Source organism: Hippichthys cyanospilos, chromosome 4 (genome assembly GCF_059441005.1).
Source record: "Hippichthys cyanospilos isolate Australia breed blue-spotted pipefish chromosome 4, RoL_Hcya_1.0, whole genome shotgun sequence".
Classification (NCBI taxonomy): domain Eukaryota; kingdom Metazoa; phylum Chordata; class Actinopteri; order Syngnathiformes; family Syngnathidae; genus Hippichthys; species Hippichthys cyanospilos.
The window spans coordinates 7375237-7402987 of NC_142372.1; the positions used below are offsets into that span (position 1 = coordinate 7375237).

Genomic DNA, 27751 nt, shown 5'->3' on the forward strand with positions numbered 1-27751 from the left:
CTGGTCGCCTAAAGGAAGCTCTGAAGGAATCTACCGTGGCTGCTTTAACCCACACAGAGGCGGATATTCCATCGTTGCTGAGGCCTTGGGGAATTCTGTCATTACTCAGAGCACAATGGCGGGAAATTAAGTTACTATTTATCCGTGCTGAGCAAAAAGGAAAAGGCAGCTGCGGGGCAAAGAGGCCCGAAAAGACTTTAGTATCGATTTATGCTGAAGGGTGTCGGCCAGCCAGGTTGAATCTTATTTTATGAGTGTGCCGTCGTAAGAACAGCGAGGAGAGGGGAGAACAGTGAACGGAAACAGGAACATCATGGCCTAGCCCGCCATCCAATAACACAACATCAAGCCTAAGCTTTTATCCAACAGTGTCCTATTGCAGGCCCTAATGATAGCATAACGATCTTGTGCAGACAGCTTGGATTAGCCCGCAACACGTACGCATCCTGCTAGACCATAGATGCGCATATTGCAGTGTGCTTGAATTTCAGGGGCATATCAATTGTATGTTTTGAAGATTGCAGAAATTGAGTCATTTCGGAAAAAAAATGGATGTGTAGCAATCAGATTGAGGAGGTAGATTGTAACAAATACGATAAATCTTTTTAGAGTTATAACAAACGAGCTTCTAGTTACAACGGTCAGACTCACAAATGTTCCTTTGAAATATAAGACAAATATTCATATGCAGAGAAAATTGTGAACAAATGTAATGATTTGTTGAATGGATACATTTTGGAAGGAAATGGCAAGGAAGTGGCTACAAAAATGTTTTTAGTCGTATAAAAATGAAAACGTGTAGACTTTAACTCATTCCATCTCAATGACGTATTGATGTCTATAGAATCTAGACATTTTATCCAAGTACTAATTTGCATTTTTTTTACATTTTAGGATAAAGGAGGGTCTCAAGTTTTTTTTTGTATATATAAATAAATAACTGCAGTTGGTTGGCAACCAGTTCTTGGTGTAGACAGCTGGGATAGCTATAGAAAATAGATGGATAGACAGATAAGTGTAAAATACGTAAAAATACATCTTTGATATTGAATGAGTTAAAAAGCCTATTAGTAGGCCTATGTCAATTTTTATTTTTTTATTTTTATTGTTTCAGAGCTAATCTGATTGAACGCTCATTACTCCTTGCCACTGTGTAAATATCCTCATAAATCACTTATAGTGGAATACAGAGCAGCCTTCATTAAGAATCTGACGTCTGAAGCCGTCAATGGCAATGAATGAGTAAAATGTTTTTTGATTAAATGTCAGATGATAGCATACTTATTTTACTGCATTTTGGTTCTTTGATATACAGCATGCCAGTATAGTGACTTGTATAATAATTAACTCATTTTCAGCAAGCACAGGGAAACTAGATCTTTGACGTCCGTAGCGTTAATGGCAGTGAATGAGTTAAACCGGATTACATTGGATGTTTTTACGTTATTATGTCAATTGTAGTTCCAAGATGCACATTACAACATATATCAGTTTTTGTTGTTGTTTTTTTAACTCAAAACATACAATTTTGTCTTTTATTTCCATAAAATTGGAACTTCAACCTAAAAAGTGCTTAAAATTGAACTTGAAACCAAAGTGACAGTCCTCAACGATATTTATTGGTAACAGTTTAACGGTCAAAAGTGTTTTGATATCCATCACGTTTAGAGCGGCTGCTATAACACAATAAAACACGAAGCTACGCAAATTGTGTGTTTATAATCCAAGTTTGGCACTTTTCCCTGCCTGAAATGCGAGCGTTGTTTTGTGTGGTAATGTCGGGCCTTGTTGCCATTGGCAGGCGAGGTCGGCGAGGGCAGCGGTGAAAAGGCGAGCTGGAGGATCGGGCTGAAGGTGGCCTGGGACATCCACACACCTGGCTTGATGCTGCCCCTCCAGTCTGGAGACTGCTATTATATGCGAGGTACTAAATCTGCACAACGCACACTTTTTTTTTTTTTTTTTCCAGTTTTTCAAGCGTTCACTCCCTAATGATCCATACCAGCAGCCATGACCATGTAATTCACTGGCTTTTTGTTCTATTCTCGCCATTTAAACTTCAGTGCCGGCGAAAGCGATCTGATGGGTTGTGAAAGCGCGCGGGAGCGACTGCGGACTTAAGTTCCATGAAATTGAATGCCTTAGCAGAGGTTAGGGAAATGCCATTTGCTGAAGCCAGGCAGATGGACTGAAAGTTTTAGGGTGTAAATCAAAGTTTTAAGGCTCAGGTCATATTGCTGTACTGGGTAGTAAACACATTCATGCTAATTATGCCGTCAACAAAGCCAAAACCAACAAATGTTTCAGTTCTTATGAGAATTTAAGAGGATTTTGAAAAAAAAAAAAAAAGCTTGCTATTTTCTAGGTTAAGGTACCCTTTTTCTTCGTCACTCTAAATCGCCCTCTGTCCACTAATTGGCAACAATTCCAAAAGCCGACTGGGACAGGTTGTATCTCACCTGTGACTTGAGGACAAACTAAGTTTTTGGCTCTATGCACGCTAGCTTCTCAGCTCTGGACACATTTTCCCATTTACCCTGATTGGTAGTATTTACTCTACAAAGTGCTTCTGAACTTGCACAATAAACTCATCTGTTAATTTTCAAAAGCCCTTGCAAGGGCACAAGAGGACTATTAGGTGTGTCACTCCCTTAGGAACCAAGATAGTGGCACCCAATGAACTCGTCTCTCAGGTAAATTGAAATAGCTCTGCCTGGGTTATAGTTTTCTTGTCCTTTTTATCGTTATTTATGTAATAAGACCATGCAACATTTTGAAATGCTTTTATGTGGAATCCATATTTTTAACATAATTGAGGACCTCTCAACTGTGAGGTAGACATACTAACCAGTCTGCCACCCTGTCGCCCCTTTTTTAACACTATACTGTAATATTCCAGGTTATTTTTTTACTAAGGCCAGGGCAGTAACCGCTGCTAGGTCCTTATTGTTTTTGTGGAAATTATTGTATACTGTTTCAAAAAAAAAGTCTCCTTTCCACAGCCACTTTTTGTGTCACTAATTTAATCTCATTGGATGGCCTTACAAACAGGCTATGATAGATAGCTGCCATTTTTTTTTGACAAGCAGGAAATCTAATCTAATTCAAATGAATCTGTGACTCCAATTTCTTCTCGTGAGAGCGTCGCAGCCTGTCCCTCATATTCGTCTTGACAGGGCTTGAAGCCAACCTCCTTTTAGCAGCAATGAGATTTACAATAGAACCGTCAGTTTCCGTCCGGGGCCCGATAATAGAGTGATGGGCTGTTGCGCAGACCGTTCTAATGGGACTTGACTGTCGCGGATCAGTGGGGGATTTATGCTTCGCTCGGTGAGCACGCCCTTGAGAGGCCCCGACTGCGGCGCGCCGATAGTGGCTCGCGCCAGGGGGGCCTCGGCCGTCTGTTGCTTTGTCGGCCCACCTGAATTAAGTACTTGGCACAAGTGCCCATGTAAAGGTTGCTGAAGCTTTTTCATTCCAGACAGGACTTCTTTACTTTGCAGTGTAAGAAATACCCTCGGCCTATATTGCGTTTTTCCCTATCAAAAGACAAGATGAAAAGTCTGTTTCCCTGGGGTTGGATGAAGGTTAAGGAGGACAGCCGTCTCATAATCAAACTTTTTGTCCTGGTGTGGAGTTTACATGTTCTTGCCGTGCTTGGGTTGGATTTTCCCCAAGCAGTCCAAATTCTAAAATTCTAAAAGCATGCAAGTTGGGTTCATCTAAGACTCCAAATTGCCCATAACTGCGATTGTAAAACACAACACCTCAATGTGAAATTAGTCACAACCACTTCACCTTGACCTCGTCAAGGTGTCGACCAGTGCAACCCTTTGCAAAAGTAAAGTTCAGAGATGTTCAAAACCATATGTCAATGATTCATGTGATAACAAAATGGTTTTTATACTTGCTAGGGCTTTGGCCCCAGAATGTTCGCAAGCTGAGATGTGATTGGCTGTTACCTGAGCCTTTAATACTTGTGATGTAATCTCCTGTCAACAAAAAGTGGCAAAATGTCTTCCAAAATGTCAATTTAATCAACTTAATTCTACACAAAATATTAACTTAAAAAGTCAGGTATCCCATTGACATTTTACCTGAAGGTGCCGATTCCAAGTAGATGCATTTTCCGTGTTGCGAGACGGATGGATGCGTGGATGGATGCACGGAGGGATGGATGGACAGAAAGTGACGGACACTGCCGGTGGCCCCTTTTTAACCGCTAATGTCTGAGCCGCTGGAGGCAAATTGAATCACCATCATCTCCACCCAAATGAAATTTGGGCAGTTAAAGAAGGAACAATGCAAGTCTTGACACCGGGCCTGTTTGATAATCAGATTCCCAGCTCCCAATGCACAGAGGAGGGAGGCGGTGGGTGCAGACATGACTTGACCCAATATATTTAAAAGCCTGCTTTCTGGAAAAAGGAGGACAAGTGGCAGCAGGCGCAGGGGTTGAAAGAAAGATAAATACTTATTACAGTTATTGAGTTTGCTTCAACTCCCCTCCTGATGCCGCCAATCCATCCTGCGCGCCAAGAAAAGAACAGATTGATGGAGATAATTTGTTATTGGATATAAACAGTTTTAAAGACGCCGAGTAATTCCGCCGGGGGACCTAATCCGTCACAATCTCATCAGAGCGAAGGAGGGGAAAAAATGGCGGTAAAGTTATTTTCTTTGTCGTCGTCTTTTTCTCGCTTCCTCCACTCCCACCAAACAATAATATCGTCCTCCCAAAACGCTCGGCTGTTTGACTTTCAAATCGCAGGCATTAGACGGTGTACTCCCCGCTCCAGGCGGGTGTAAATACGCACATGTGCCGCCATCGACAGCCCTGTTGCGGCTAAATTAATTATTGGTCTACGAGGCAAATAACGGCAGCACAGAGGAACATCTATACTCACAAGAAACACATGGCGGGATAGGCGGGAAACAGCAGTAAGGCCTCTCCGTAAAGCTCCCGCGATATTGGACAAATGTTTGTCGGTATGGCGCTGGCGTTTTTGACAGATTGAGGGTGATCTGGCGTTGTTTGCTAATTAAGAGACCGCAGTATATTGCTGCTTGCTCCGTGTGGACACAACACAGTCTGTCGCACGTAACCCAAACATTTGGGCCGCATTTACGCAGGTACAATGCAGCCGGAAAGTCTTCGCAGCTCTTCACTTTTTGGACATTTTGTTATTTTGCCTCCGCATTCCAAATTGGATTTAAATTAATCTTTTAGCTCAAAACTATACACAATACTGGACTATGATAATGTGAAAAATGTTTTGCACCTAGAGGCTCCGGCGACAATATTGAGGGTCAGCGGTACAGAAAATGGTTTAAAATATTGGTTCATGCTTTGTAAGTCTTGCTGTTCCACAGAAAGTTTATAATTATTGTATCTTCTACACTACAGTATGCTAATTTTCATTCAGTATTACATTTTAAACAAACTTAAGCAAACTTAAATTACAGGCTTTTTTTGAACAATTCGTTTAGAGGTGCAATGATTATTCCATAGGTAATTGAGGATGAAATCAATCAATCAATTCCGCGAATTGATGAATCGTTCGGAGAGAGTTATCTGTCCAAATCCTCTGAAATGTCGCTTTTCAGTAAATCCTCTCAGATTTCTTTGAACATTCCCCCTATTCATGGTAGAATTAACTCGAGCTACGTCTTGAGAAAAATAACAAATACTTCAAAGTTACATTTACTGACTGCTCACAATGTGGGAAATCTGAAACACACTAAACTTGAAAATATAGAACGTTTACAAAAGATGAGATTTATTCTGTTTTGCTATAGTTTTTACATAGGGTTTTTACATCATTGGCAAAATGTTGCTGCGTCTTAGATGGAAACATAGAAAATACCAGAATTTGACCCCAAAAATCAGGGTGCGTCTTGTTCACTGGTGTGTTTTATATTTGTGTTATATATTTGGGGAATTATGGCACGGCTTGATTTTTAAAATAATCATTAGTTGCAGCACTAAATTTGTTATTTAGATATACGTTGTTTAATCCACTTGTATATTCCATGTAAAGTTCATGTAGTGACAAAACAATGTGATAACAGCGTGATACCAGGTGCTAAAAATATTTAGATGATGTTTGAACTTGTTCTTTTATTCAGATAATCTGAATAGCACTCATCAGCACTGCGTCCTCGCTGGAGACGCCGCTCGCTTCAGCTCAACCCACAGAGTGGCTGAGGTGAGGTTTTCATTTGAGGAACACTTCACCGCCAATCTACAGAATTAATACGCTGTTAGCTCATTCTAATTTCCCCTTTTAATGACTGTAAATTTGTCAATCGTATGACCTTGTCAACAATGCATTTTACAAAGCCTGCATTGCTCTTCAGGTCAAGTGTGTGCATCATACTGTTTCTATTCCTTTAACACCCCCTCAACCAGTGTTCCACTGGGACTCTAACCTACATCCAGTCACGGTGCCGGGAGGCCCTGTCCAGCTTGCACAAGGACCCAGAGACGGGCTCCCACAGCTTGACCACTCTGAGGCCAGCCACCATGCAACACTGCGAGGAAGTTCACAACGAGGTGCGTCACCCCATAATCGCATCACAGTGCTGGAAGGAGGGTCACATTTGTATATGATAGAAAAGCTACTAATGTTATCGGTGTCATGTTGTTTCACCACATTGAAATCCAATGGAAAATAAGGCTTTTTCTGGAGTCCAAATGAAAACAGAACACTTCAAAGTTGTCAAAATTAATAGCAACCATAAAATACATCTGTTTTACTCATAAAAACATTGATTGGGAAATAACTCACTAAAGCTGTCCGAGTGACTTATGATGTTTGTTTGCACATGCTTTGTGTTTTTTGTGTGTATGTGTGGGGGAATCACAGTAAAATAAAACTTAGTCCTTGAACTGATTAGCAACAGGACATTTGTTTCAGTTTATTGATGTCTGTGCACTGAAGACATGCAAAGTTGGGAATATCACATTTAAGTATTCTCATTCCTTCCTGTCACATCTATGCTGTTTTTGTGTATGGGGTGCAAAACGATTCAAGGATGATTCGATTAGAAAGTGCAACGTTTTGATTTCATTCAATTTTTCGTTACTATTTGGTTCGCTATGATATGACTCTGCTTAAGAAAGCACAATGCAAATTATTTCGGGTTGACATTTTCCATACATTTGATTCAACTCGTCAGTGCTGTGACATGTGACATTTCTTAAGATTTATTGCTCCAAAGATGGCTTAAAACTTATCTCATTATATTTGAAGGTAGAATTATATACATCAGTTTGATATGATGCACTTGTATCTTTTAGAAAAAAAAAAAAAAAAAAGGATTGCAAGGATTGTGTATAGTAGCATGTACTGTTGTAAGGGTTCCAAGTAATAACTTTTTATGTCATTTTGAAAACATGTCAAAGTTTTTTAGAATATTTTTACCTAGTCTAGTGCTTCTAACAGTGGACTCCTGGAAATGCAGTGCAGTTTTAGAACAATAGGCCTAATGATACGGTATCACTAGGACTTGCAGTGTTCCCTCAACAAGCCGCTTTCGAAAATAGTTAGATTACAATCGCTTTTTTTTCTTTAACATCTTGACATTCGTGGAGGACAAGGATAACATTTTTGTCCTCTAATAGCTTAGCAGTGAAGGGACATTGGTTTAATTCTTGCAAATGTTAAGCGAGCTGGACTTTAGATGTCAAGCATGTCCAAACTCTGAGCTGAAGTCCCCAAAATGGTACCAAAGAAAGTGTTTAGCATAAACATGCATTTAATCCTTGTTTAACATGCCCTCACGTTCTTCTGCGCCGTGGGACGGTGCCCGAAGGCCTTATGTTAGCATGTTAAATTTCCCGAAAAAGAACCTTTCTCTCCTTCCACTTAGCTACTTGTTTCCACTATGGGAAACAACGCCTCCAAGTCCAGGTTGTTCTCATTTCCCCCAGCCTGTGATGGATTGTATGGTAACAGCCTCCCCATATGTTATCAAAAGATGGAGTCTTAGCCCTGCGCTCCTTGCTAACCCCTTTTCACTCTCAACAATGAGCAACTCCAACTCGGGGTGTTGTGGGGTCAACAGAGACTCCCATGTGCTCGTTGGCCGCAGGCAAACAGTTAATATCACACTTCACCTCTTCACCCTCCCTTCCGCAGCCTTGGGCTCCCCAGGACTGCGCATCCTGGCCAACGCTAGCATCCCGAGACCCTCATTGGGCTTGCATGACGGATGAGTCTGACGTAAGGTTGTTTAAAGGTTGTAGACGATATTAATTATTCAGCGCAGTCAAACAATAGGGCTGCTGGTTTTGTGCATTTTTTTTTAGAAATGCTAGCTGAGTTAGCAACACCTGCTAGCTTGACAGAATTATCAAAAAAATGATCTCCCATTAGGAGTACAACACCGCAGTAATCTAATTAAAAGTAAGGTTTAAAAAAATCCTATTTACTCATTCAATCCCAAAAACATTTTTGGCAATTTTATTGTTATTATTTAAGTGTTAAAGGAGGCTCTAAAAATGTCTGGTGCTAAATGAATGAAGTATGCAAGTAATCAAATACTTTAGGTAGTTAAATACAAAAATAATTGATTATTTTAGGGAGTAAAGTACTAAAATAGTTAATAACCTCGGTAATTAAGTGCCATAATACGTGTTTATTTTAGGGAATTTAGTAATATACTAATGATTACTTTAAGTAATTAAGAACAAAATTATTTGATTACTTAAGGTGCTGAAATAATTGATTGCTTGAGTAGTTAATGTACAAAAGTGATTGATTACTTGAGTTCTTAATTAAAATCGTACCAGCCAGTTTTTGATCCTCATTCAGCAAAATGCTTAAAAAAGATTTATAAGTTTATTCGATTGATTGTCTTGATTTAAAAAATAAACAAGAAAACATTGAAATACATCTTTAAGACTGAATGGTTTTGATATTATAACTTTTATGGCATATTATGTGTCATTTTATTACATGTACAATTGTTTGAATACATCGGTGGCCTTTTTTGAGGCTTTCATGTGAATATGTTTTAAGAATTGTTGCCAAGACAAATTTTCCTTCTCATAGATTTTCCTAAATTAAGTAAAATATTCCTAACTTTGTTTTTATTCAAAAAGCTTACCTCTTTTTATACAGTTACAGAGCATTTGTATGTTAAAGCGTGTAGTGGTTTGGTGTTTAAGGGAGCTGGTGGGGCCCCCTCTTGGCATTTGCAATGATCGATGTGGCCATTTGTTTGAAGTTGCCCACGAGAGCAGAACACCCACTTAAATGATGTATTGTTAGCGGCGTTATTTATGACGGCGGTCCACGTTTGGCGTGCAGCAGGCTGCATATTGCGCAGGTTGTGTTTGACATGGACGACCGCAGTGTGAACAAGCCTGAAACGTGCAGGCTTCCTGACCCGAGCACCGCCCTGTGGGCCCTTTTAACAAAAGAAAGCGCTAACGGCAAAGCTAGCACCTGCTAATTAGGCAATATAGGGAGGTAAACTATGGGGGTGGATGAATTTCAGAAAAATACTAAGTAAAGATTTGAGCTTTTTTGTAGATAACTTTCACATTAAAACCATTGCATTTCTTTGTTATGTTGAACTTTTATGTATTCCAAGCACGTTAACTCAAAGCAGATTCCATTTTTTACTGCTGCTTTATCTTTTTTTTTTTTTTTTTTTCATATTTTTACCCTCGTTCAAGAGTATATCTAGCAATGTTGACAGATGTACTTACGGTAATTCATCTGGACACAATTTTATCAGAAGCTCTACAAAAATGATGTGGTCCATCATTATTTTGCTTGTAACACACACACCCACATAAAATGTAACAGTTATTCATTTATGATAATATTATTCAGCAAATAAAACTCACAAAAAACCTAATTGAGATATCTTCAAAAACAAATACAATTAATCTTGGTCAAGTTTCGCTCATCTGGATTCAATTTTTTTGTGCGACCTGTCTTCAGCCATATGCTGAAAACTGCACTTTTTGTGTATTTTTGTGCCAGTGAATTGCCAAAAATGTCATGAAATTCCAGACTAGGAAAGTAGTAATTTGTGTTAAAGGAGTACTGTTGAAGTGATAGAGCTTCACTAAGAGACTTAAGATCTTTTATGTTGAAAATGAACAAAATCAAGTGTACATTTTCATTTGTTTGTGGAACTTACAGTGGTGCATGTATTTATTCCACTTATGCACTTCAAATGCCAATGATTCCCCCCCCCCCCAAATATTTATAAACATGTTTTAATAAATGAATAAGCTTTAATGAACACTATTTTTTCTGCCATTTTTCTAGGCCGGCATTTTTCAAATATGAGTCTACATTATTCTATTCTTTAGTAATCACTGATTGAAAATCGGTGCTATTTTGGACAAAATGAAAGGAAAATGAGCTTTTTGTGAAAACAACAGTCACTTTGACACATACATACATTCAAAACGAGCGCTTTGGACTCTTACTAGGTGGTATATTCATTTTTTCAACAATTTTTAGGAATTAAAAGCAATTTAAGGGCATTTGAATGGCGTGTTTTTGCATGTGAAATTGACATTATTTATTAGTGCTGGTGCCATTGCTTTACATTTCCAGATTTAATGACTAAACTATGTGTAATTGAATTTTTTAAATATTTCTTCCACCTTGCCCAAAGTCAGCTGGGAGAGGCTCCAGCTGTGACCGCTGTGTAATGAGCACATGGGTGATAGAAGAGAATGATTCTTTTCAGACCACAAGAAACAAAAGTGGTCATAAGCAGTCCAAATTGTATCCATTCGTTAAACATTACAAGCCTTAACTACTGTAAGCAGCCCCTTGTAGTCACTTCCTGGTCGTACTTCCTTCTTTACTTAACTTGAAGGAGTTGTCCAACCCAACGTCGCCACACAGCCGCCGCGTGCATGTTTTACCTTTGAAATGCTAATCCCAGACGCAAATGCCTTGTCCCATTTAAAGCTACTGTGTCACCTCCCAGGTGTGTGTGTGACAGAGTACCCTCAGGGACCCCCCTCGCTAATGATGTTGGTAAATATTGAAAGGAGGGGCAAGTTTCACACCCCCAACACACATGTTTATGGGGGAAGTGCGCACGTGACCTTCCAAGGTCTCTTTGCTCAGCTTTGAAACGCCTCACCTGAGGGGCGTATGACATCTTGTTGTAATCTCTTAAAGTGTGTCTCATGTTGATCTGTGCCAGATGCAGTCTGTGTGACACAGTTATTATTATTTAATTCATGTGTTCACCCTTTGTTTGCTGTATTGCACAAACAGAAGGGCAAAACAATGGCGCAATGCTACTGACTTATTTTGAGGCAAGGTTCTAAAATGGTATCTTGGAAAAGCACTAAAATATTGATATGTTTTTTTTCCTGGATTAATCTTCCAACATTTACCGTGTGTGAATATTGCAAGACTTTATATGATCAGGATTATTGGGGCCAACCACAATTGTAGGTCAACGAGTTTAAGATTCAAAATTTAAGATTCAAGCGTTTTATTGTCATATGCATAGTAATACCACACAATGAAATTCTCTTTCTGTTCCCTCCCCCAAGCAGACTACCTTCCATAATCGAGCAAATAATAAGGTAAGCGATAAAACAAAAACAAAAAAAAGTAATAGAGCAATCATGGCAGTAATAATGAACCACTAAAATGATAACTAATAACTGATCACAGATCCGATCACAAGATGCTGCAAAATCTCTCTTTAAATAAATTCTTTAACTACTGCACTTAATTGGACAATATACTGTTTATAAAAGATTAAAATATCAACAAAAGTATTTATAAAATAGCTACTGTATATGTAATTTTTTTTTTCCAATTTAACAATCTTTGCCATGCTCAAAAGGCATTCGAAGAAAAAACAACTTAAGACCGAAATCCCTGATGTCATGTTTGTAGCTTTAGTTATATCCAAATAAACAGACTTTTCATTTTCATTCATGATATATTTCCTTGTGCTCTTCTGTCCAGGTAGCCAATTCGTTGAACACAAAAGTTGGGATGTTTAAAAAAAAAAATTAGAGCAATTACTGTATACAGTACTGTCTTTGTATGGATTTCAACCTTTTGCCCTGCTTGTTTTTTTCCTCGTTTGTCACATTCGGTTCTCGTCTCGTCTTGCTTGCTAATTCTCTAGTTAAACAGCCACTCAGAGTGAAGATTGTTGCAACAACACCGACCCAATTCAACACGCCCAATCGGCCCAAAACTCTTTTCCCAAGCTTAGCAACAGACGTTCTGACGATGTTTCGCCACACCAAGCTAACGGCGCACGACAAGCTCCAGCTGCAGATGTTTGCTTGGTGTGTAGAGGGCCTTCCTGTAATTAAATTACTATATTGTAATTACATTATTTTACAGTACCAAGTAAATACAACATATAAGGAACTGATGCTATTGCAAATGTTTCTACAACTATAAAATGAACAGTCACACTAATACAATAGATAATTTGTGTAGCTGATCTGTCACATCATTGATCGCTTGGCAAATTATGACAATCACAGAAGTATCGTCCAGTCATGACAATTAGATTGCTGCACAATCAAGTCAACAATCATAACCCTGTTTCTGGAGCCTACCTGAGGTGGCGTATGTGTGTGTGTGATTTTCTTCTACCTGATCCGCGAGGTCATTCTGGGGGAAAGTAAACACAAGTCAACGGAAAGGGGTCGATTCAACTCTCATCAGCTCCCACCTCAGGCTCCCCGTCGTCCCTCTGGAAATTGATCGGGTCCGCTAAGGGAATACTATAAAGAAAAAAACCGAAACAATGTGCCTCATTAAATGGGAGGAGGAAAAAAAGAAGGGCCGCTTGTCTTTTTGGCCATAGTGGGCAGCCAGGTGGCATAACGTTCGACTAATGTGTAGCTGGTGTGTCCGTCACCTACAGAGATGACAGCAACCGCCTCGGGGGAGCCGCTAGAGGAAAAACCAAACCCAACAACTCTTTCTTTTCACCCATCCACCCTCGTAGTGCTCAGCTGGACGCTCCAGTCCAAAATGCCACTACTCCACAAAGTCCGCCGCGGCTCAAAGCGGTTTGTTTTCTCCTAGCGGAAGGACAGGCAGACAATCAGAAGACAGAAAAGGGAGGAAAGGATGTCCGATATTGGGCCTCCGCGGCTTTGTTGTTTGTTTGAGCCGCGGTGATCGAAGGGGAGTGGATACGGGGGAGCAGAAAGGATGACATTTCTTTGAAGGCTGGCTTGTATGGAGCCACTGAGAGGCTTCGGAGCGGTGCCGGTGAGGCCCGGTCCTTGCATGTCATCCCTGCTGGGATCAGAGCCATGATCCTGTCTTCTTCCTCTTCACTAGATAATACATCACATACTACCAGAAAAAAACAACACTAGAACCTGTGGAAGCTCTAAAATCGAGCTGCCTGTTTGACCGATTTTTACACGTCGGAAATATGGAAATACAAGAAAGTGCCATTACTACTTAAACATGAACTCATTTTTCATTCTGCGTTACTATGCAAGTAACAATGAATCGACTGTTAAGTGGGGGTGCCAAAAAATGAAATATTGTTTTTTTCAGTCATTGGGGACGATTATTAGTTTTAAGGTAAACTTGTATGATTGGGTGCGTGAATGATTGCTCTGTGTGCCCTGCAATTGGCTGCCAACCAATTCAGGGTGTCCCCCGCCTACTGCCCAAAGTCAGCTGAGGTAGGCACCAGCAAGCCTGCGACCCTTGTGAGCAGAAGCGGCTATAGAAAGTGGATGGAGTCCATGTCCTCATTTTACTTCATATTAACTCATGTGTGTTTATAACAAGTGTTCTCCTCCTAATGGACTTTATTCTTGTAAAATCAAGAGTTATTTCTCAATTTTATCTCCGTGAGACCCAGCTTATTCCTTTGTGTCCACTTTTATGTCCATTTTGTGTCAACAAGACTGCAACGTTGATGACATCCCACCCAAACACATGAGAAGTAATTTTAAAAGAGCAGGCTGTCCTTAACTAGGACTCAGTAGGGTAGCTCGAATGAGTCAAAAATGTCGGCCAAAAAAAAAAAAAGTCCACTATATTGGACACAAAGGAATAAAGATGGGTCCCAGGAGGATATTGTGACTAACATTAAGGGCTCTCTTTTCGTTACGAGCACAATTCATAGACCAAAGTGCAGTTACATTTTGTGTATGGGTACGTTTTTTTTTTTCTTTTGGTTTTCGCAGTAAAATACAGCCGTTTTGTGCTTTTAGACCAATGGAAGTGACTTCTGTTATTCTTTTGAAAATCAAGACTTTGACAATGAGAAAGTAGGAATAGACTCCAAAAATTTTAAATAGAAAAACAAGCTTTTTTCATGTTTTTTTTCCCTACTTGTCACCTCATCTGCCTAAGCTTGCCGCTACTCTTTGCGAAGCAATGTTAAACAGGGCCTGTTGTACACACGGGCAAAAGCTCCTTTAGAAGTACTGTAAACCAAGTAGTTCTCACAAAGGAAACAATAGCGCCCACATCCCATTTGAAATGTGTGCAACTCCACTTTTTGTAGTGCGCTTGTCAAAATGAAGTGCCGCTTTCTTTGTTTAGGCCGCCGATGATGCTTTGTAGGACGTTTTGGGGGAGGACGGGATCATCTTCGCATCGGCGGCAATTGGGGGGCGCCGTTTGACATCCGCGCTTACGCCCGCAACTTTTTAGGCAGGGATGCAAACAAAGGGCACAGGCGGCATCGACGTAAAGAACAAACACGAAAACCTGCGCGCGGTTAGAAACACCTGGCTGTATGCCGCGTCCTTGCAAGGATTAAATCAGCACTTCAAAAGAATGGGAATAAAAATACAGTCCCAGTGGAGGAGATGGAGCGTATCGGTAGGCGAGACTGTCATCCGCAAACGAGGCGAGAGGGGAGGGGGAGCGGGATAGTTGGAAGTGGGCGGAGCTTGCAGGTGTTCTAGTGGGTAAGACTGCTTACTGTGTTGTTTTCAGTCTGGTAAATCACACTATTCTGAGCGGTCATACAACAAATAAAAAAATCAATTCATAAAAATTTGAATGAAAACAATTTGTTATTGTCACAATATTAACGGGATGCTAAACTAAGGTGATGTCATTTTCAGTCCACCAAGAGGAAAACGTTTTTTAAAGGTAATAATCGTACATTAAAAATATTTATCCAATTAATTATAGACAAATTGTTAAGTTTTTTGCTGCTGAAAAGGCTAAATGAGTGTACTATCCCTTTAAAAAAAAAATACATTTTGATCATGTGACATTTACAAGTTGAACCGTGATTGGCTGTTACCTGAGCTTTGAGTACATGTGATGTCATTTTCAGTTGATAGTGCGCGTAAAAGTGTTTTTGAAGGTATTAATTGTATGTGAAAAAATATGTTCGTTTTCAAATTAAGTATAGACATATGAACTTTTTACTGATGAAAATGGCAAAATAAGTTCAGTATACCAGTAATTCTACGTTAAAAATCTTAACATAATTTAGTAAGAAAGCTTGTGGAAAATATAACACTAGTACGGGACTTTATGTGAAAATTGTCAAATCAATATGTGACCACTATTTTTAATCATTTTAAAAAAAATCATTTGACTCATTGAGTTTTTACCCAATTAATGGTGAAATGTTACACAAATGTCTAAACTATTTTATGTTTTTAAGTGTTCTCCATCATCACAGACGTCTTTTTTTTAATCATACAGCAATCTGGTAGGGCAAACAAAGGGCCTGTACCATTAAGTGCAAAAATGAGAATTAACTGTCAAATTTGGTAGATCGGCGGCAATGAAATATTGCGGTATGAAACCATTTTTTTTGTACAGAATATAAGTTCCTCTCTTGTAACTAACTAAATAACTGAATAAGCTTACAATAATTAGCCTCTAAAATAAAGTCAAAACAAAACAACATTGTCTATACAATCCAGTTTTGTTTTCATCATTCCTGCACTGCCCATAGACAATTGCAAATACGTTATTACTGTACTTTACAGTGTTTATCTGTTTTTACACTGCGCTCTCCAAATTCCTATTTCCCACTTGAAACAATAATGGTTCCCTTTAAAGACTGTTGGAACATGAAATCATGTACTACATTAGTTCACTCTAATGCATTTAAGTTGACTCTGGTAATTTACAACCACAGCGTAAATCATGTGAGAACAGACGAGGACGGCATAGCGGGCTCGCCCTTAAATTGCCGTGATGGGATTAAAGTGTCATGATTTAATGCTTCATGGTTACGCCAGTGATCAGTTGTGCTTAATAACTGAAAACAAAAAGGCCGCTTATTACTTGGCTCTTCCATCAAGGCCGTAAAGCGTTACATGTGTGTTGGCTTGTGTGCAGGTGGAGTTCGAGTGGTTGAGGCAGTACTGGTTTCAGGGCCGGCGCTACACGCGCTTCTGCAGCTGGTGGGGCAAACCCATGGAGGAGCTGGAGAAGGACTGGAAGCTCATGGAGACCATGGTGAGCTTTTTTGTGGGCTTAAGAAGGACAGATTTTTTGGGGGAATGTTTCAGAGCGGTTTTGAAGCAAAGCAAGTGCTACTGACATTTAAAAAAAGAATTTAATTCAAAACATGAGTTGTCTGATGAAAAGTTCTGGGGTGAAAAATCATGAAACCTAATGCAATCTACATGCATTTGATATTTGACACTGTCAACACAACAAGTAGAAAATAATTTATATTAATCCTTGTCCAGTATTTTGAGAATTTTTGCTTCATTTTCTTCCGCATAATTTTTCCTGTATTTTAGCAAAGGGAAAGCACACTCCTAGTATTGTGATAACTGAGTGGTCGTACCATGTTGAAATTTAACATGTTGTCCCCATTTGGGGGAAATTTCAGGTCCCTAGTGTCTTTTTTCAGTGCTTTCCCTATAACTCATTAAATAGTTGATAAGCATACCGGGAAGCGTCATGCACAATTTTTATACTTTTAGTTTTCTCAAAAAGTGTAAAAATAAGTTCAAAGCTGCTCTAATATAAGGAAAATTATGGCGGTTTGAACATACAGGTGATTCTTAGAGATGTGTGTTTTCTAAAAAAAAATGTTTGAAATAGTGACTACAATAGTCCATACAGTAATGAATTTCCAAATTATGTTCAAGGTCAGGATTCGTGTGTGTGTGTATACTAAATACTAGAAGATACTGAAATTTGTACATTTCCTGTCACAATTACAGGATTTTGATTCAAATGTTGAAATTAAAATGTGTATGAAATACAAACACTCTACAATAAGTTTTGGTTAAAAAAATAACCCATTTATGATTAAAAGAAAAACCCTAAATGGGTAGTTATGTACAACCTGGGTCAAATCGGCCCACATATTAGGTTTGCCCTTTTTTGACCATTAATTGTGTTATATTTAACCCCAAATTATTGTAGTGTGAACGCTGCATGCTTAATGCAAATACAAAACAAAACATTCCATAAAATCAACACAAAAACGGAGAAAAAGCATGTGGATAAAGCAGGACAGTATATGGACATACCATAGCTACTTGTACCCAACACGACTGTGCCAAAGAATAACCAAATTTTGAGTTCGCACCATAACACTAACCCTTAAATCTACTGCTCACTAATAATAATCAAAAAATAACCTGCCATTAATGTAAAAACGTCTATAAAAGCATTATTTAGCTTGAACTCCTTGACCAACATAAATACCCACGAAGACAAAAGTCAACCCAAATGACGCGGTGCCCAATAAATGCCCATCGTCCAGGCGGCGGGCGTGCATGTTTGTGCGCGTGTTTATTGTAACATGACGGACGGGCGCCTTCTTAAAGATGTGTCATTTGTTTAATCGCAGCCTGGCAGACACTTTTATTGCGGAGGGACGCGGCTATTAGTCAGACACCACTGTAAAGGAATCACTTTGTAATGTCACACTCATAATTAAGTCTCCGCCATCTTGCTGTACACATGTGCCACACACGTTTACACACACATACACGCACAGTGTTTGGGCTCAAAAATGATTGTGTGTATGTATTTGTGTGTGTGTGTGTAACAGGCTTGAGGCTCAAAGCAGCAGGGGGCACTCTTGTATCACTGAAGCATCCTCTTATTTTGCAACCTCTTTCTCTCTCTCTCTCACTGCTTCCTTGAGTCTCTCGCCCACCGACAGTGACTGGAGGAGCTCTCAGTCTGTGTCAGTGTGCAGAACTGAGCAGTAATCACATCTAATGCTCAGGCGGGGATAAAGACTGAGAGCACCTCCACTCGCTCACTCACTCTCCCCTCTCTATCCATAGCTCTCTCGCCCACTCACTGTCCAGGCGCTGCCTGGCGGTGAGTGGGTGGGCAGGTGAGGTTTTTTTGGGGGGTGGTGGGGGGGCTAAACTCATCTGGAGCGCAGCCTCTGGGGGCCCTAAGATGAAGTGAGTGATTTGGAGGCGCATTTAGAGAAGGGCATCAAGTGAAATGTGAGGTCTCTCTCTCTTGCTCTCCCGCCTTGTGTTGTGTGGTGTCACCCGGCTCTCCTAATGTTGCGGAGCAGCCAGGTAAGCCAGAGCCTGGCTGAATGCGCGCTTGCATTTGCCATTCTTTTACGTGCTTCAAAGATATGAAGCGTTGTATCGCATTTAACTTTTCACATTTTAATAAGTCTTGGAATTATATCTAGAAATAATGTACAAAGATTTATATCTTTCTTGCACTGGTATATTGCGGCAATCGTGGTCGTTCAAAATGATGAAAAAAAAACAAATTAAAATAATAAATATCACTTAATCGATGCAAGTTGTGTATATTTGTAAATGTTTACATCACTTGATAAAATACAGCCACAAGGAAGCACATAATTTGACGTTATTTTTTAAAAAAATTGATAGTGAAAAAAGATATAATAGCTTAATTTAATGATAAACATTTAGTATCTATAAATATTAATATTGCTTATATATATATATATATATATATATATATATATCTGTTAAAATAATTAAAACAGTTAAAAAATCAATAATTAAATACATGTGCAATGTGTTTATCAACACAACTGGAAGTTGATATAAAAGAAAATAAGCATACGCAGTTTGTTCGCTAGAATTGAAGTTCAGCGAAATGAAAACAAAGAACAAAGCAATAAATAAGAAACGTTTGTAAGAATAAGGGAATTCGAGATCACTTTTGATGCATAAATGAATGCAAAAAATACACTGTGCGGAGATACAGCGAATAAAATCTGAATAATTCTAATAAAATAAAAATGTATAGACATGCTTCATAGTATGGATGGATTTAAATATACAATAAATAACGCAATTTTTATAGACATACTGCTGGTTTGTTTATTTGTTTTACGTCTCCCCCATTTTGTCCATTCATTGAGCCGATGCAAAAATAATATTACATTTGCCCGGCGCGGAACCGTAATAATTCAGGCGTCGTGATGAAAGACAACATTTATTGCTCTGGCAAGCAATATTTACATCCCCGTGCATCGACCTCATCCATACGCTGATGAAAAGCACTTCATGCATGTGACTTATAGATTATCCTCCTTTTGGGGAGTGTGTGAGTGGGGGGGGGATCACACCACATTTCTCTTGAGTTATTTAAATCAAGACCCTCCACATCACACACACATTCTTTTTATTGCATTTATTTGGAATCTTTCAGTGTACAGAAAGTCTTCCAATGGGCATTTGAGTCATGAAAACATGCCCAAAATCACAATGTTATAATATGAGCATTTGGACGTAAACAGTTCCCCTGGGGTTTTATACGTCTCCGGGCGTGTCAGACCCAACGGCCAGAGGTTCCAGGCGTCGTCATAAAAGAGCATGAAAAACATCTTTTCCTTTGCTTTTGTCATATTTAGCACACCGAGGTGTATTTGTTTGAGTTGTGGTGGTGCTCTCATGCCAAACCTAGCCTAGGTTATGTATACTTGGCAGTTGATAATATCTTGTCATGCAAATTGCAACCAAGGGCAATGGTGGGCAAAATATGGACTGCAGGCCTTTATACAGCCCATAGAGCAGTTTTGTTATATTTGTATAATATTTATTGCTTTCATTATGCTTTTTCATTAAAAGAACATTTACGTTATTTGCATTCATTACAACAAAAAGTTACTGAACATGTATTTAGCCTTTCAGTTTATATATATTCATTTTCCTCTTAGTGAAGTATACTTTGTAGGATTTCAAAAGATTTGGAATTTGTTTTCCCTTACAAAGTAACTGAGGAAGGGAATCGGGTTTACATTAATTTTCTTCGCAAATTTACCGATCCCTACTTTTTTTTTTTTGCTAAAAAAATGTTTTTTGTCTGTTTTCTGAAACACTCTAAGTTGCTCTATTCTTTCAGCAGACCCCTGTCCAAATAGAATTTGGTGTCAAGGAAATATGTTGAAGTGTTGTTTCTCAATAAGAGACAATCCTAAATTTAGTTGAGGTTGTCAGAGGTTCCCGAGAGTCTGAGCTTCATGTTCCATGAACACTTAGTGCATGTTTTGAAAATCAAACGTAAGCCATTCTTTTGTTAGGATAACATTTGGGGTCAGAGTTTGTGATATGCTTTTGGTTTTGATTTTTATAATCAGGAATTATCAACAGTTTAGAGAAAGGTCATCAGTCAATAACTTTTTTATTTACTATTATATCAGGCTATTATTATCTTAATGTTTATCATCTATCATCAAACTAAACTATATTTTATTCAGTACTTGTATACATGAAATTTTTGGGGTTTTACCACAACTGCTTATGACTTGGCTCTAATGTCCAGTTCAAAACTCAAATTTAGCACATGAACTCACATGTCCACGTGTTGTGGGAGTATACAGTAGTTTTCTTCTTTGATTTTTCTTTTAAACATAAAGGTTATTCATTCCCCTGTGTTGACCTGTCTTACTGGTTCCCTCCTGATGTTTTATCTCACCCATCACATCATAGTGTCATTTTCCGTTAAACTCGCAACAATGAGTCACAATGCACAATAGGCAGAGAAAGAAGTTTGGCTTGGTGCTGAATATTTAAAAAAAAAAAAAAAAAGATGTGTTGGGTTTTTCCCTGCATCCCATCCTCCTCTTTTTATTTTTCTTCTTCTTTTTCTGTGTGTGTGCTCGCCCGCCATTGATGCTAATGTATGCACTTGGTGTGACTTTAATTGATTTAGCAGTTCTCGCTCAGCACCCCCCCTCACCACCTAATTTGTCACTTTTCCCGACTTCAGTGGCGGCTCGTCTCGACTTCAAAAAGGCGGAGCCGGCTGCGGTGGCGAAATCTCTTCTTCCGCTCTCCCTTCCCGTTCGCCTCGCCTTGACAGCAGCCTTGTTAGAGTGAACTCTTTCTATATCAAGGAAAAATTAATAGACTTTCATAATGATAAACGGGTTCCACTCCAGCCCGTGGATGTTTGTATACATCAAGATATAACAAACTGGAAATGGTATTGGGGCCGTGTCTTCCCCTTCTCTGCTCACGCAGCCTGTCACTCCCTGTTTTCTATCGGATTGGTCATGTCTATAAATACAATTTTTTTTCATCATATTACCTTTTTACACAAATTCCATCAATGACAGATTATCCATAACCACGTTTTTTTTTTTTTTTTATGGGGGATGTATTTAGTAGAGGCTGTACTTTTTTTTGGAATTTTCATTATTGACTTACCTCTTTAGTTATGAATGCATTAGTTATGACTAATGACATTTTCTGTTCCACCCCGTATTTTTATTCCATATTTGTAGAGAAATCACACTGTACACAAAAATAGGGGTGTCCTGATACAAATTTCACTTCTAATAGAATGCCGATATTGATCCAATTCAACATTAGTAGGCATAATACATGATTTTCATGATTTTTTTTTAGAATTAAACGTTTGAAGAGAGGATCAAATGATGTTATTCGAACAAAGAACAATAGTTGGCAAGAGTATAACTTTAGCTTTAAAAAAAACACGTTGAAACTGGCACAATGTAACAAATGTAGAAATGAGGCAAAAACATGCAATCACAAAAGCAACATGGAAACAACATGGACACAGAAGCGGAAAAAGAAATAAAAAACATGAATAAATATATACTATAGCAACATTTTTGCAAATTGACACTGGGCGGGACATTGATGCCAGAAATTGGCTATTTTTTTTAGTTTTGACTTAAAATCTTAAGTCCAACTTTTTTTTCAACCTCACTTGAGCAACTCATAATAAATTGAGTTATTTCAAGCCAAAGTACTGCTGTGATGCTAACTATCTAGCATGTAGGATTTGTTAGCTCTGTTAACTTTATTTTACTTGTACTTTAACTTTGAACTGTGATACGCTTCTTATAGTACTTGCAGGACAGAAGAAGTAGGTTAGAAATTACAATAAGGAAGTCAACCTTAACGTCATGTGTTACTGAGAAACAGTAAGTATGAGTTGGGGTGAGGCGGTGGAGTTGTACTGCCGTGGATGTTGATGTGGGGGGGGGGGGGGGGGGGGGGGGGTCAATGTAAATGTTATTGCCCTTAGCTCATTTGATCAGAGTCCGGGAAAAGGTTAAGCGAATCCAATCTGGTTTTTGTACAGCAGAGTGGAGACACAAGCCCCAGGACGGAGAATGGATTATCATATTGGCGCTGCTAGAGTAGTGGCGGGGGGGGCACTCGGACGGACAGTTTACCCCTGCCCGTAATGCGTTTAGACAGCAATTGGCCTTAATAACCTTTATTGACTCCGGCGGGTCAGTGCCAAGAATCTAATTATCAAAGTGTATCAATTTCATTGGAGTTTGGAGTTTGCCTGGCTCCAAATAATTATTTTAAGGTCGAGCCGGGGGCAATTAATCCCCTCTCCCATTTATTTGATGGCTTTGTAAAACATTATGAATGCGATGCTTTCTCTTGTGAGGCCCAAACATAAATAAGCAATGGTAGTTTTTTCTGATATTGGAGAGCTCTGTAAAAAAGGCATATGTTAAAGAAATGTTGCCAATGTTTAGAGGCACTCGTTTTTCTTCTTTTTTTTGCCCGCTTGTCGCCATTTTTTAAAATCCATTCAATCAAACATATTCAAAACGCATCATTTATTTCTATTACAGTTTGTGTTTTGTATGATGTTTTCAGTTTTTTTTTTTTCAGTGACGACAGATTCATCACTTAAAACTTACAATTTTTTGGAGGAAAAGAAAAAGGATCCTATTGCAACAGTGTTGATGAAAACGTTTTACGGATTTTTAGGTTATTTTATGGTTGATTGTGTGCCAGGTAAGGCTGCAAAGATTAGTCCACTGAATTCTGATACTTCGTCATGTATAAATATGGTATGTATCAATTATTTTCGTCACCAGGTATATTTTTTTCCACCCATTCACAAACTGGGGAGCAATTGTGGCTCATTATGCAGTCATTATTTGTCACTGGTTATTTTAGCATTAATGGTTTACCAGCTTACATGTTATATTTTATTCTTCTGGGCAAAAATAACATCCGATCCTAATATATGTAATACATTTGTTTGTGTTTATTTATACAGTCTTGCAATCAATAATTGTGCAGCCTTGTTTACCCACAGCATTGCTCCATTCAAACGTCAAGAAATTATCCTAAGATTATTGTTATTATTCCCTTAAATCAGAAAATATGCGGCCAGTGACGCCTGTTACAGCGTTCGTTTGTGAATACAAATGAAAAAGGAGCCCGGGAAGGAAGAAGGGGAGAAAAATGTCGCATCGTGAAGGAATTTGCCATTCCCTTTGAAGTTCCCATTCAACAGGGTAAGCTGAATTTTCAGCAGTTGCCTGATAGTGCTCTGCGTAAACGCTTAAACCCCTTTGGAGAATTTTCACGGGCAGATATGGCGGTGGCGGCTCCCAGCGAGCGTATGTGTTACCTGGAGCCAATGGGGCTCGCCGGCTTTGTACCTCGGTCGTGCGCTTGTTGTGAATGGCAAATGTCACAGTGCCGTTTGTCTGTTGTACAATCACAGTGAGTTCAAGTTTAACCCTGCCGCTCTTCTACATATTGTCATATGCTATATACTTTGAGATGAATGATATGGAAAGATGGAAATCCCCAATGCATTAACAATGCGGCAGAAAGGAAACGTGGGTCGTTTTGAAATCAGCGGGATACCGGCATGTATTTGCAGTCAGTATATTCGGCATGCTGTTGAACTTGTTAACGTGTGCCTCGCCGTTCAGAGATTTGGGTTTCTAATCTACATTACGGCCTTTCTCAGAGGTGTTTGCATATTCTGCCCATATTTGTGGGGGTTTATTTTGCATATTCGAGATTCAAGAGTTTTTATTGTCATATGTATAGTATTATCATACCACACAATGAATTTCGTATTCGGTTCACTCTCGAGTAGCAGACTACATTCCATGTTCGAGCGATACATAAATAGATAAACAATAAAAGTGAAACAATACTACAAATAACTATAAAACAACAACAGAAGCAATGGTGATAATAATATAGTGCAAATATCATGTAGTGCAAAATAGAATTTATGCATGAAGTAAGAGGTCGATAAGCATGTGAGAGATTTGTTGAGAATTCGGATGGCTTTTAGGTAGAAGCTGTTTGCCAGCCTGGCAGTCCTCAGGCTTCTGTAGCGTCTATTTGATGGCAGCAGTTTGAACAGATTGTATTGTGGGTGTGTCTTGTCCTTGATGATGTGTGGTAAATGTCCTGCAAGGAGGGTAAGGATGCTCCACAAATGCCATGTGAGGACTTGATCACACACTCGAGAGCCTTCCTGTTTTTCACTGTTTCCAGCTTCCTCACATGTGATGAAACCCTATCGTAAATGTTGGGTTATTTCAGTGTTTCTCAATTGTTATATTTTTGTACTGGTTCGTTTCCCTTAATATGCAGTAATAAGCCTAACGACTTGTTCTACCTTTTAACCAAGTGAGCTTGCAATCATGTCTATACATGACCTGATGACCCTTAAACTGTAGTCCAAAATACATGGTGATTTTCCTGGGATGTGAAAAACAAAGGCATACAAGAATTTAATTTCTACCTGCATTCTGACCACTTCAGATGACCGATGTCAGGACTGTCTAGTCATGTTAGAGAATATGATTTTGTGTAATTTCCTCATATGTACTGTAAGTATGATCAATGAATTCCTGCTCCAAAACAGGTTGGATGGGCTCCAGCATACCTTTGAACCTGAATATAAGCGATTCAGTTCAGATTCTTTTGGGCAAGTTTTTGAATTTATCCTCAAAGTACGTTTTGGGTCTGAAATGTTGACGTTGCTGTGTGGCGTTTTCTATATGCTGCCATATTTGCGTGGGTTATCCAGCTCATCCATAACCCCAACAAGAACTAACGCTATAAAAAAATGGATGGAGGAGTAATCCCATCAATGCACATTTATGTTTATATTTGAATCCCAAATAAAGACTGTTTTGTCCTCAAAGCGAAGGTGTGTAGAACTTCCCACGATTGTATGAAACAGTGGGGGACTGTTTTGGCGTTTTGGAGCGCATTTGAGCGACATCATCAAGTTCGTGTCAGTGCTTTGTGCTCTGGATTGTGTCACTGCATGGAAACAACAAGGCTGTTCTACATCACTGTCATTCCACAAAAGAAAATTAGCTCATTTGAAAAGAAATATGATTCAGACGAAAAGCACATTTGAGTATTTGTACCTGTGAGTCTCTCACCCAATGCGGATCACAGCTTATCCCTGTCTTGATGGGCGTTGGATTTATTGACAGCGGTACGGATCATTTATTTTGTTTGTCTGTATGACAGCGTTTTTATTTTACTGCATCTGCAGGCTTTAAAAATTGGTTTGTCACATCTTCTTAAAAAACAAATGAGCACTTTACAGAGCCTGATCTGCCTTATCCGCTTAGCAGCTCGCTCAATCCCCCGCATTTATTTATTTGCTTACTTATTTACTGACTTATTCATTCACTTACCTCTGTATGGATTTGATTTGATTTGCTTGCCCACCAGCCCACCTCTTTGTTCATCCATCGTCCTACCCACAACCACGTTCTCCTTTTTCTCATCCTTGGCCCTGATCAGTTAGATAAACCTTCAAGAGGAGGAGAGATAACATCCATTAAAGTGGTAAAGAGGAATTATGGGGCAGCGCAGATTAATCACCGCTTCGCTTTAATCGCGTTCGACGGCATTGGCTGCAGGGCACCTGCTTATTTTTCCCGTGTCATACTGACACAGAGGAAAAGCAAAGGTTTGAGTTAAAAAGTTTGATGATTAAAGAAAGCCAGCAGAATCAAATTATCGTCCCAAAATGTAATTGTAGCCTTTCAAGTAGCGGTTATGGGTTAGAATGCGTTCTTCTTCGGTCTCTGATGTTGATCAATTGCACTCTAGCACATGAAAGACCCCGAAAACATACGATCGATGAACTTTCAACCGGGTTTGTTTGAATATATCTTTTCCGTGATTAAGATGCCCCAGAAAACAATCCCGGAGCAACCACTTGACTGAACAATAATGGACAGTTCCGCACACAACAAAAGGACCTCTTGAAATATATAATTGGATTATGGAGTCATACACTTCATAAAATGGGATCCGCTTTAATCTGGCAAAAGGGGTTAGTGACACTGGCGGTTTTTACATTGAACACTGTATGTTCAACATACTGTGTACAGTGTATGATCCTAAAATAACTCACTCCTGGAATACTCGAGTTGATACCATCTGATTCCATCAAGGGGATTAAATGGGAAATCCGGGAAAAGGCACTTTAGACTTGAGTTACGTCGTGTAACTAATTATCTTGAGGAATGGAGGCTCTAATTAGATTTGACTTTAGTTTGAAAGGAAGAGAGAATCAATTTCAGGCTACTTTTCATGACATTTGCGATTGCTTATGACATGAGTTTAACCTTTGAACAAAGCCCGTGAACGAGGTTACAATTGACTTCGGGAGATGGGAAAACACTCCTGCTATTAAATGAGTCTAATATTTCTCAAATCATGCGGCGTGTCTCTGCACTTAATTAGAAAAGGGGCATTCAGGAGTTGCTCAGCACACCTGATTCATTACGCCTGTTGGATATGATCACTCCCCACCCAACGAGGCTGATGAGAGCTGCTTAAGGGTGTTTATGAGACTGTTAGCCGGCAGTGGATGCCGCCCCGCAGCTCTCGCCCAAATAAAAGAGCCATTTATTACATCTAACATGACCCTCTCATTATGCACAAATAGGAATTAATGAGCACTATATTGGGCGCTCCCGGCGGAGCCAAAGCGGGCCCGCTTTAAGGACTAGCGTTAATTACACCGTCCTACATCTTGCCCATTTTGCACCGCCCCGCCGGATCTCTCTATCTTGCGAGGGGATGCAGGACGGTGGAATCGTTTCACCAACTGTGGGGGATGCTGAAAGTTCGCTAAGTACTATTTGTGATTAAGACTATAGATTTCCGATTTGCGACTTACAAGAAGAAAGGCACTTAGATATGGTTTTTGAATCGTGAGATGTGAAGCAAATTAACATCGGTTTGATTTGAAAAGTTGAACGATTAGATGCGGATTGACAGCGCAATTGTGATTTGATGCAGTATGGCTCAATTCAAGGACGTCTTTATTGTCTTCAATAAAATTCTCAGGATTGCAAACATGTCGTTTCCTTCTAAAAGCTCCAATGAAAAATACTTCTATTTTATTTACTACGCATCTCAATATTTGTCATTTATACATTTGGATTTGGATTTATACAAAAACAACCTCCTCAAGGTCTCAAAGTTAATTTCTCAGCAGCGAAAAAATTCAAATTATAGTCAAAGTGTATGAAAATAAGACATTTGTAGATGGTGCCTGCTGTTGTT

At 39.2% G+C, this 27751-nt stretch overlaps 1 protein-coding gene across 1 annotated transcript in view; it reads left to right on the plus strand.

The window, feature by feature from the left end:
• fto (FTO alpha-ketoglutarate dependent dioxygenase) overlaps positions 1-27751 on the plus strand; it is a 141641-nt gene that overhangs the window by 29651 nt on the left and 84239 nt on the right. Inside the window, exons 4-7 of the mRNA XM_088413839.1 lie at positions 1802-1924; positions 6130-6209; positions 6413-6556; positions 16317-16436. Of these exons, the coding sequence (XP_088269965.1) occupies positions 1802-1924; positions 6130-6209; positions 6413-6556; positions 16317-16436 (467 nt within the window). The remainder of the gene's footprint in view (positions 1-1801; positions 1925-6129; positions 6210-6412; positions 6557-16316; positions 16437-27751) is intronic.